Source organism: Amphibalanus amphitrite, unplaced genomic scaffold, assembly GCF_019059575.1.
Source record: "Amphibalanus amphitrite isolate SeventyFive unplaced genomic scaffold, NRLGWU_Aamphi_draft 000317F_arrow, whole genome shotgun sequence".
Lineage (NCBI taxonomy): Eukaryota > Metazoa > Arthropoda > Thecostraca > Balanomorpha > Balanidae > Amphibalanus > Amphibalanus amphitrite.
Genome location: NW_024881812.1, coordinates 285,811 through 297,344, shown reverse-complemented (window position 1 = coordinate 297,344; position 11,534 = coordinate 285,811). Strand labels below are relative to the sequence as shown.

At 49.9% G+C, this 11,534-nt stretch overlaps 1 protein-coding gene across 6 annotated transcripts; it reads right to left on the bottom strand.

The window, feature by feature from the left end:
- Positions 1-2,073: 2,073 nt before the first annotated feature.
- Positions 2,074-11,521, bottom strand: LOC122388305 (cell division cycle 5-like protein). Of its 6 annotated transcripts, none has more exons than XM_043379262.1 (15): positions 11,272-11,521; positions 9,411-9,570; positions 8,797-9,062; positions 8,411-8,538; positions 7,820-8,151; positions 7,334-7,468; positions 6,891-7,064; positions 6,376-6,544; positions 5,896-6,038; positions 5,291-5,590; positions 4,978-5,133; positions 4,486-4,593; positions 4,053-4,219; positions 3,617-3,752; positions 2,074-3,115 (listed from the first exon to the last, which is right to left on the bottom strand). In XM_043379262.1, the coding sequence occupies exons 2-15, from the start codon at positions 9,453-9,455 to the stop codon at positions 2,984-2,986; spliced, it is 2,391 nt and encodes a 796-aa protein (XP_043235197.1). In that variant the 5' UTR covers positions 9,456-9,570; positions 11,272-11,521; the 3' UTR covers positions 2,074-2,983. The 6 variants fall into 6 exon arrangements, with proteins under 6 accessions (XP_043235197.1, XP_043235201.1, XP_043235199.1 ...); XM_043379266.1 differs by having other exon boundaries at positions 11,311-11,333; XM_043379264.1 differs by having other exon boundaries at positions 11,215-11,324.
- Positions 11,522-11,534: the final 13 nt, after the last annotated feature.

Genomic DNA, 11,534 nt, shown 5'->3' with positions numbered 1-11,534 from the left:
GAAGGGGCAATTCATCTATATCAAATAACCCGAGGCACTTCCTCCTTATAAGCGTCACGACACCCTATCATCGTGTGATCACGGCACCTGGTTTTTACTCGTGACAAAACCTGTCCAATGCCGACAGGCTCTGTAACCAAGACTGGAGGGGGTGTATCACCGCTCAATTTATACTATTTTAAGAAGCAGAAAATGTCTATTGCTGACTTTAAAATCGATAATCGACACAACCAAAACTGGATACAAGCCCATGAAACATTATCTAGAACTCATGTAGTCTGCTGGTTAAGCCGAACAGACGACATTTATCCCATTATCCGCAAGCCCTTCACAGCTCTGGATCAAAGCATGACAGTGCACCTGCGCGAAATAGTCAATATGTGTGCAAAGGCCCATTGGCAAACGGCGAACGGGGTTTGAGGGCTCGTCAAAAATGATCACAAGACACACTAACCATTTCGTTATATTTTTTTCTCCATTTAGTTACACTTACCGGAATCAAGTACCTACCTATAGGTATGTTGATATAGTTACATGAATAATGAATGTTTCGCTATGCCTTGGCTACAGCTATACCTATTTTTGCTATTTTCTAAAAAGCTGCAAGCTCGTAACTTCCGTAATATCCTAACGAAATCATGTCTTTTATGTATAAAATAAGTTGTGTGCCTACACTTCATACAGTTGCAATCTTGTAAACATCGGTGGTAGTGTCTTGTTCAGCGCTGCAGTTCTCTCGAGCGGAAAATTGCCTGTGGCGCCCGCTGGCTGATTGTGGCCGGTGCTACCGTGTGTTCCTTATTGCAGTCTCCAGCTGCTGGTGTTGCTGCTTTGTGCACCAGCGAAGTCACCAGCTGTCCGGCGTTGCAGTCTAGCGAAAGTCAACGGCAAGAATTTAGAACTCCGACAAAGGAGTTCATCAAAAAGTGTGTTCAATTCAGGAAGCCAATTGGACGTAATTATAATATGCAGAACGGAGTTCCTTTTGTGTAACTAAAATTGTTTCATGGCTGAATTACTTTCCGCTTAAAACGAGTGACAAGTAATAGTGGGTAACTGGGTATCCTGTACCAGGCCGTCTTCCATCAAGCCTCATGCCATGAACACATAACTAGCATTCGCTGACCAAAAACCGTTGAAAACTGACCCTCGAGAATCCCTCCACCCGCTGCGTTTTTTCGCCGCCGACTCAAGAGTTCCATTCTTAGTCGGACACAGTTTTGCCATTCCGTCACCGCGTAGTCGGCACGTGCTGCACCGTTCTCTGAGACAAACGACATCGTTTTTCCGTCGGCATCCTCTCATCACCGGTTTCTGTTATAATCCACCGTCCGTAAACAGAGGGCTGGGTACTCGGGCCGGGCGGGGGGGGGGGATGGCTCGCCGACCCTGACACTGCGGGCCGGCCAAAAACGCGCGCGCGATTCAGGCGCGCCGGCCCGAGAGGGCCACCATTGATCCCGCTCCCCTTGCGCAGTTCGTCGCGATGGACAACGAAAGGTATAGCGAGGGCCATGTTTCCGCTTTGCAGTCCTTTGTCCGACGATAAAACGACAAAAGCGGTGGCCCTGGTAGGGTGGCCGTGTTCGGTGTGTTTTATAGTTGTGAACCGGACGTGGATGACCTCCAGCAATTAACGTTCGTAAACGACGGCGCGTTTTTGGGTCCTTGAGTTGGTATGACGTGCTTCATATAACAGAAGTAGCTCCAACTGCCATAAACCCAAACCAACATCGATAAACTGATACAGCGCTGCGTTTAGTCGGGGCGGAGCGCATGGGAGGGGTGAGGGGAGTCGCACGGGGCCAAGAGACGGGTCACGGTACTATGCTTGCCTGGGAACTACTCACAAGCACACACGGGTCTGAGCAGTTTCAGCTGATGAATGGTAATGAACTTAATCCAAAAGCGGAAATTGAATAGTCGTTTTGCGATGTGCGTCGCACAGGGGCCGGATCTGGAAGCCGACGTCAGCTAGGGTCAATGACCGAAAGCCGGCGTTTGGACGCGGCTCGTGGCGGGGTCCTACAGCATATCACAATATGTTGTTTCATCGTCCCATTACAAATAAACTCTGTTATTTATGATGTATTGAGAAATGATGACAACCTGGCTAAATCAATGCAGATATTATATCCACGGTCCAACAAATCTGTCCTTTCCAAATGAGAAAATGCCTAAAAAGATACAACCTACTCACATCAACAATCTGTTATAAAAAAAAAAGAAACGGCCCGCGCCCGACGCGGAGCAGCCGGTATTCGGGCGGAGAACGACCGATGGTGAGTAGGAGACCGGAAAGTAGCACCAGAGACGCTCAGAGACAGGCGCAGCCAGCGCCGTCTAGTGAAACTCGGGACGACTACTGATCACGGAGAGCGAATTCGGGACAGAGGGCACACCGGGTCACCCTCCGTACACGCAGACACTTCCCCGCTGCTCTGAACGCTACTGTTGGCCGCGGTGGGCCGATGCGTCTCAAACGTGATCTGCAGCCAGCCCCAGCGTCAGTGCACTATCCCCGTCCCGCACCGCAATGCGCTGCATCACTTCACTAGTCACTGTCTCACGCCGCTGCACCGCTGTCCCCCAAACACACACACAGACATACAGACACACCTCAGTCTGGACTCACAGCGGCGATGGCCGTCCGACAAACGCTGTCGGCGTCGCGCTCCGTCTCACCCAGTTATTGTCGGGGACACACTAACGTCTGCAGACCTCAACTTGTCTGATGACTCGGGAGTCTCGGAGCCTCTGAGCCTGTCTAGAGACTCTGAGCCGCTCCTGACGTCTGTCACCGCCTCCAGCACTTGGTCGGCGGGACTCTCAACCAGTAGCCACTGTATAGCTAGTCCGGGCCGACATCACACAGGAGCCGCTAGCCGCAGTATGGCTGGGCCCAGGCCGACATCACACCCTACACAGCCCACTCCGAGCCCTGCAGTGTCTCTGCGCGGCCGAAAGCCCACCCTGGCCCACCTTAGCCGTCGACCTGGCCGTGTCCAGTGGCAGCTGCCGGCTGCAGCTCCTCGAGCCGTTGTTTGAGCAGCTGGTAGCGCCGCTGCAGCAGCTGTTCCCGCTCCGTCTGTCGACTGACGTCCTCCGATAGCGACTGGGGAGACGACACGGGCCGCGTGAGAACGGGGAGGGCGTGGGGGTGGGAACAGGAGAGAGATGGCAAACCGAGACTGAGAAGACCGGGGAAAGGAAAGCATCGGAAAAGAAACTGCACACACCTAAAAGCATTGGCTCACCCTAAACGTGCCCCACTGATAACACACACTGACTAACATCGAGGACTTGATTCGAAAATGCCAATGCAACTCGCATGAATTCCAAGCCCCTGATAACTAGCAAAAGCAACTGACATAATATCTCCAACTGAACAAAGATGTTATAAAGCGTGAAATAAGCGTGAGCGTGAAAAGTGAACATGTTCGCTAGGATAAACATGAGGCGAACTGCTCCTCAGTATGTCAGAACGATTACTCCAGTGACCTTATGTCTATGCAGTTGCGGCTCAGTTACACGCATGCCCGTCACGCCACCCAAGCCAGCCGCTCTACCGCGCCCTATTCCGCTGCTTTTTTTATTTTATTATTCGCCGACTGACCTGCAGTCGTCGCGGGATGGCGGCCTGCTCGTGCTCCATCAGTGCCGAGAAGGTGGCCAGCTCGAGGCGCGCCTGGTCCAGCTGTTCGGTGGCGTCCTGTAGCTGCTTAGAGAGCGCAGTGCTGCGGGACTGGTACCTGGAGGGACGGAGGAGGGGTGGGTCAGACCGTGGAGAGGCGGGCACTAGGGAGCCCGACGAGACGGCAGAGGCGGCGGATACATGGTTGATACACGGTGGACGAAATAAGGGGAACATGCGTCCCTTCATACAAGTCCTACTTTCGTCATGTGGGTTTATCAATGTTATGACTACCTTTACGGCATTGGTGCAACACGGGGCAACCGGAATATTCCTACTTTCGAGACAATGGATGGATGCCAACACCCAACAGATCAAGCCTATGGATCCCTTTTACCATTCCCCATCCCTGACGTACCCTCCTGTGAGAATTTTCAGTTTCTTCTCCAGCTTGGCAGCCCGTTTGGCCTCTCGGGTCATGTGCGTGCGGTTCAGCTCGAGTCGCTTCTCCAGCGACTCGATGCGGTCCTTCTTGCTGGCCAGGTTGGCTCGCGTGTAGCGGCTCTGGCTGGGAAGGAACAGCACCTGCCGACGACAGAAAACGTCACATCACAGTCACAAGAGATAACGTAACTGAGGCCGAGTTGATGGCATAAAACGACTGAACGAAATCCAACGCGCGATAAAAATTTGTAGTTGTTCTAGCATATTTAACGATAGGCAGTGCGCACGTCCATGAGAAACAGCTAGGATTTTCGAGTATGCTTCAGCTCAACAGCACTGATGACCTCAGCACCCTATCCTCATTTCCTGGCCGACCGACCACTGCGCCAGTACCGCGCGAGACTCACCTGTGACAAGCACTCGAGCCAGACCTGTCGGTAGGCCTCCTTGGTGAGGTCTCCGTGGCCCATACCCTGCTTTACCACCTCCATCTCACGGCGCAGAATCTCCTTGGCCTGCCGACAGAAAAACAGCGGTCACTCGTCATATATCGCAGGGGTTTGAGGCGTACCTAAGGCTAGCTTGTTACTCTATGCTTGCCTGTAAAAGTTAATCACAATTCCTCAAGAGCAAAATTCTTATATCTAAAGCAGATACCATGACGATTCAAAACGATGGAAACTCAAAAGCAGCTACGTATATTGTTAAACAAATTATAATTAAAATACCACCTCTGCAAGGGATTTCCTTGTGGTGCCGCTGCCTTACCACGCCGTCACCGCTCTAGCACCTACCTGCTGCATCCCATGCGGACTGGGTACTAACGTACAATACGTACCTGCTGCATTAAATTTAGTGCAGACTGGTACAGTACGGTGTAGTACTGGCACAGTACGTACCTGTTGCATCTCGTGCGACTGCACTTGCTGGTACGGGTGCGTGTCCAGGTAGGACTGGTACTGCTGGAGCGCCGGCTGAGAGGTGCCCGGCACCGGGTCGTGCAGACCGTCATACCGCTGCATCACGATCATCTCACGCTTTATCAGCTCCTCCGCCTGTCGGGATGAGGGAAGCGTTAGGTGACGGGAGTGGAAGATCAAGTGAGACACAGCTGCGAGTCAACAGGCCGGTGTATGCAAATATCGCATCTTCGTACCGTACATCTATTTAGTTACTCAGGTCAGTTACCACACCCCTTCCCTTTCGCCCTACCTTCTGCAGCTCCGAGAGCGGCGGCTCCACGTTGGTCGGCCGCAGCACGGACGCGTTCACCTCGGTGGCGCGCGGAAGGCCGCGCTGCAGCGTCTGGGAGCGGGCGCGCAGCTCTCGCTCGCGCCTCTCACGCTCGTCCTGCTCGCGGCGCGCCTCGACGTCCGCCTGGTCGGGCACCAGATCGGCGTGGCTGCCGGCCGACGCCTCCTCCGGTGCCGGCTCGTCGTCCGGCACCACGATCTCAAAGTCGTTCCGCGGCGCCGGCAGCGACGACAGGCCCATACGCAGCTGCTCCTTCATCTGGGACGAGAAATGGTACAGTGTCAGAGGAAGACATCATACATGAGCTGCAGATAACTCACAAACAAGGGCAGGCAGAGATCAAGAATCTAACAACATACTTTCATGGTGAGGATGACCTAATTAGTGATCTTTAATCAACTCTCAAAACACAGTACTCTGCTCATACAACTGACAGTTGAAGCCAAAGTCTTTGTACAGCCCGGCATAAGTTTCTCAGCTGTGGTCATCCACCGTCCACCATTCCCTCCCCCCCCCCCCCCCAGCCCACGGCTGACCGACGTCGAACTGCTCTGAGTTCTGACCTGCAGCTGCAGATGTTTCCCGCCGGCCTCCGCCTCCAGCGCATCCTCCGGGTTAATGGCCAGCTTATCCCTCAGCGGGGTGGCCAGCGGGGTACGGCCGGTGCGGGACAGGCCCGGGGTGCTGAACCCACCGGGCGTCTGACCTGATGGGTAACGGTGGGATACACAATGGTCCGAGAAGGGTGATGGGTGGTGGGAGGCGATGGAAGTGAGGGTGAATGAGAGTCACTCACATCACTACACAGTAACGATTCATTATAAATACGTTGTGCGCTATGGTCATTGCTATTGTCAGCCAAGTGATTCCAGAATATAAAGCATCCTCCAAAGACGTTATGATCAGCTTCAGACAACGTTTATCTGGAGAAGTGTCACAGAGAGCAAATAAGCGAGCGGACAATGAGACAAAGACGGCTGATGACCTGTGACCATATAACGATCACAGCACCACTTTCGTTCCTAGCAGTGCGCTGTCCATACCCGGGTTGTCTCGCGGCGTGCGGTAGGGCGTGGTCAGCATGGTGTTGGGTGTGGCGACGTCCGGCTTGGCGGGCGTGATGCCGCCGAAATCGGCGTCCACCAGCGGCGCGTTGACGCCGCCCTTCAGAGGCGTGTCTGTGTGCGTGAGAGCCATGATGTTCTGAGCCTCCTGTGAGGGGAGAGGGCAGAGGGTCAGATGGGCAGCAGAGCGACGCATCAGCTAATCTGGGTGAAACAATGGACGCTAGCTCATATAACTACTAGCTCATCATGCGAGACAAACACCGTCTTATGACTTTTTAGGAAAAAAATAATGTTTTAGCATGGCGGCAAAAAAAAAAACGAGATCCCCTTCCCCATTCAGCGACCATCATGCTTAGTACATACTTCCTTTTTAAAAGACCGGTACCCTATATCTCGGTACCACATATCAGTACCGCACCGCCTATGTTGTACCCCATCCTCCAGTTACCGTACCTTTCCTACCGTACCCCATCAGCTCCCCGTAACCGTACCTGCAGCACGCGGTCCGTCTGCGCCATGGGCGTCCGGGCGGTGCGCAGCGCTCCACCGGCCGGCGTGGCCGTGTAGTCGGACAGCAGGGCGTCCGTGGCACGGTCGGTGCCCTCCTCGGCCAGCTCTCGGACCGCCTCCGACGCCTTCCCGACCTTCACTACCTGCTCCAGCTCCTGAGAGGGCGAACACAGGACGTCAGAACAGGTCCGATTGGGTACGGGAAACTCTCAGAAGAAACTGGCTGGCTAAATCATATGTATGCTTTTTTAACTGTCCATATTTACTATGGCAAAACATTCAGGTGAGTCCCAGGTATGATCCTCCTGATAGCACATGGGGATTATCCTTGATTTCAGAGGTTCATTAAGAATAAGAGTTAGCTCCCTCTCCGCCCGGTTCTCCGCTCGCACGTCCAACTTTCCAGCCATCTGATCCAGTGTACCTGGTCGGTGATTTGCGGCGAGGGCAGCACCAACTTGGAGCGCTTCTTGGCCGGCTCCTGGTTCTGCAGCAGCGCGTCCGGAATGTCGTTCTCCTTCCGCTTCTTCACCTTCTCCTTGTCCTTGCGACGCTCACGCTGCGGGCACAGGTGCACACAGCGCGTCAGTGGCAGCAATAACTGACTAAAGTACATATAGATAAAGGCTAAAATACCAGCTGAATGTCAAGATCCAGACTAATGAACATTAAAGGCGTAGGTGCGGTCCAAAGAACTGCCAGCGCCAAAGACACGTAAGGAACTATGACCATTAGGTATGCTCTAATGTACATGTATCCCGTAATGAATTAGTATGAATTAGCATAACATTACTTCTGTCCTGCTTTAAAAAAAATGTTCCATTCCTATATGGTATCCCATTTCCCCAGTTCTCACCATCCCCTCCCGTTTTGGCACAGCTCTCTCGTCTACCTCTCTGCCCTCTCTCACCTCCTCCTTCTCACTGCGCTGCTCGCCGTCCAGGTGCTGCTGCCTCAGCCGTTTGAAGTCCGGTGCCAGCGGGTCGTACTCGTCCTCCGTAGAATCGTAGAATCCCTTCGCAGGGCGCTTCTCAAACGGAATCTCGGCGTTATAGTCGATACCACGCTTCTTTTTCTTGATGCGCGGATTGAGCTCGATACCGGCGGCGTACAGTTCGCGCCGTTTCTGCAGCGAGGCGAGCCGACGCGCTTCCTCTAGTTGCTTCTCGCGCGCCTTCCGCTTGGCCTTCTTACCCTGTGTGTTGGCGAGACGAGCGCGTGCCTCCGACAGCATCTCCAGCTCTGTCATCAGATGGGAGGGATAGCGGCAGTGAGTAGGCGATCATATGGATGGACATAGTAAACTGGAATGGTAGTGTTTGTAAAAACTCTTGTGTTACTTTGACGCCGAAGAAAAATTAGAACGTTGAACGATCACGACAAAAAAAAAGAAGAAGAAGAGAACGAAGCTCGTGGGCCGGCGCAGCATCGAATTCCTGCCAAACGTGATAAGGAGGAGCCCGGGGACCCTGCGGGTTCGGCCCGGGTCTCGGATCCATACCGTCCTCGTCCATGTCCTGCGGATCGGGCCGGGCCGGCTTCGTCTCCGGGTTTGGGTCGATCTCGCCCGGTTTCAGCTTCCGCGGGTCGTCAGCCTCATCCAGGTCCTCCTTCTTCTGCGCCTGGTCACTGGGGCGTGGCGTGGGGTTGTCAGCTGAACATAGTATATAGAGCACTCGATCAACATAACATGAACACTTGCAAGTAAATAAAAAGGCATTACATTGGTTCATCTGAAGATGACAATTATATCCCTCGTAAAGTTATATCACTCGAAACGTTGGTTTTGCTCATTCTTTGGTTTCCTTGGATCGTGATTGGTTTCGTTCAGATCCAGTTCTCTCCCCTCTCCACCCCCCCCCCCCCCCGGCGTCCTCGGGCACTCACAGCAGCAGCTCGTATCGCTCCAGGCACTGGGCGGCCGTGCGGCCGATGATGGGCGCGATCGTGCGCCACTGGGTCGGCATCAGCTTGGCCAGGTGAAGAAGCCGCTCATCCTCCTCGCGGCTCCACTCTGTCTTCTTGATGCTCGGGTCGAGCCACTCGTACCAGCGCGCCTTGCACTGTTTGGCCGACTTGCGGTGCAGCAGCGAGGCGATCCGCGACCACTGGTTCTTGCCGTACTTCATGACGGCCGCCTTCAGGATCTCGTCCTGAGGAGAGGCGTATCAAGTGGGGAGGAGTGTGTGATGTCAGAACCTGAGATTGAGAGAGTCAGTTGAAGTGCTGCATGACAGGTCACATCCTTCAAGAGACATAGATACTTCACAACAAGCTTCAATCACTAATTAAACAAAATGTCAGCACTGCACAAGAAACAATGACAGGGAAAAAGTCAGCATGATCTTGAGTCATTTTAGCAGGAATGGCAAAAAAATGATCATACAAAAAGGATTAGTGAGAGACAAAAAGTACCATTATCAGTAGACCAAACACATGGAATCAAGATAGTTATAAGATATAAATCGATTGGATATAATACTAAAAAGCCTTATACTTACCTCTGTATTCCTCCATATTCCTCCCTTGATGAAGACACGAGGCATCTTGATATATTATTTGCAGGGATGTGATATAAACTTGGAACCTCAAAGCTTAGGCACCACAATAGCAGTCAATAACTACAAAAGCTTGCTTCTTTTTATCCATTCAAACAAGCATCTGAAAACATGAAATTGTTACAAATACCCCTACCTCAATTTTATTTAATCCATGTCATGCCAAATACACAGCACACCTATCAACCACTGACCTGAGAAACTAATAGAACAGGAAGACTAGGATTGGAGAGCTAAATGAAGATTGACTTGAACGTGAAGTTTGGTTTACCTTGAACAAATATTGCAATTTGTATTTGATCATCATTAATTGCTACCAAGGCTTTGTTTGTGCAGGTTGTCAATAAAAACAAACTCAGAAGTTGACCAAGTGCAGCCTGCAACCCAAGTAATTCTTTAAATGGGTGAGTCACAACTCACAAGACAAAGGAAAGCTAATTTTGGAGTGGTTGCTGTGCTGTGATAGGTATAGCAAGATACTGGCAACTGGCAGTGCACCTGGCAGTAGGTGATTCTCTAATAGGAAATGATATCTTTATTTCACAGGTTCTTAGCATTTAACAATCATGCTGTTATAGAATCACATGCAATTCTGCAAAGTTTTTCACTTAATATTAGAAAGTAAATGGTGATGCTGAATGTGAAATATGAATAAATGCACCACATCAAAGAAGAATATATCAAAAGAGGGAGAACTGTAACTATGGGGACAACATCATTGCAATCCATTAAACAACCTGTAGTACCAGTTGAGCTTAAAGATTTCCCTTCAACTTGACCATAAAATGAAAACAGTCATGTCTCAGAGTTCATGAATGCTAGTAGCAATATTGCTGGTAACAGATGTAAAATCCATAAACACATGAATAAATATAATATCATATCAAAGCACACTCACACCTATTTAAAACCAGTTACCACCATCTGGCCAAAAGAAAGTCCAAAAGTATTATGATAGAGAAATATGCAGCTTTTGCAGAATGACTGGACTTAGATTGGAAGAATGGTGTGATTTCTAGCATGCCAATTGCCTGATTCAGGCCTAGCTGCCTAACCTTTAACTGATACATGCTGACTTAAGTTTATTGTCAGAATCTGTTCAATTCATGCTCTGTAAAACTGAAGACCAGACCCAATGAGTTTCCAATAGTTAACTTATTTTCTTCCTAAATCAGATGTTACTTGGTTAATTTTGGCACATATTTGCAAATATGAAACATAGGAACACAGCACGGAGCTGGGACGGCGTTGCCTAAGTTGTTTTTGTGGAAAACATACAATAGTTATGGTAGCTGTCCTTCATTCCACCGGAACGCTATATTTACCACATCCATATCAATATAGGTATCGCAGGTGTTAAACAATTCCTTACCAAGAAGTTACCATGTCCTGATTTTAACTTGTTCTATGGGCATTAGACAAAAGACAATTTGAATTAACTAGGTACGATATTGATATTAAATGTCCTCATTATCAATCATAATAATGAGAAAGAAGGTAGGAAAGTAGGTCAGTACTGGTACCCGCATAGGTACATCTCTCAATTTTTACAAGCTCTAACTGAAATGTGAAATTTCAAGAAACACAGGCACTAACACAACTGATACCTAGCATCTAGTGATTAAAAAAATGGCAAACAGATAAGATAGAAAAGGTAAAATCACGAATACTGCTGATAACTTGACACCATTCATGACAACAAAATATCATAATTTATGGTAAATAACAAGGCAGTATCTGTATATACTTATATAGGTATATGCAATGGTATAGGTAAGTAGGTAATTAAGAGAAATGTTTCGACCATTTGCATTGCAGAGTTCAGTGTCCATTGCACTGCCACTTGTAATCAAAGGCGACGTAGGTGACGCAGTTGCCTTCTCCTTGCCATTTTTACTTCATTTTGCATTAAATAACTTCAAAATATAATAAATGACTTATTTTATTTCTTCTCTGGAAATCAGCAAAAGCTTTTTGTGGACAAAATCATGTTATTTGAATGATACAATTTCTGAATTCAAACTTAACTTTTGATATTTTTCAATAAAAAGGAAGCAAGCCTTTGCA

Coding starts and splice junctions, on each gene's coding strand:
- LOC122388305 (XM_043379262.1), bottom strand. CDS start 9,455: ATGCCTCGTGTCTTCATCAAGGGAGGAATATGGAGGAATACAGAG. Junction 9,063..9,410: donor GAATATGGAGGAATACAGAG/GTAAGTATAAGG, acceptor GCCTCTCCTCAG/GACGAGATCCTGAAGGCGGC. Junction 6,039..6,375: donor CACGCCGCGAGACAACCCGG/GTATGGACAGCG, acceptor GTTACCCATCAG/GTCAGACGCCCGGTGGGTTC.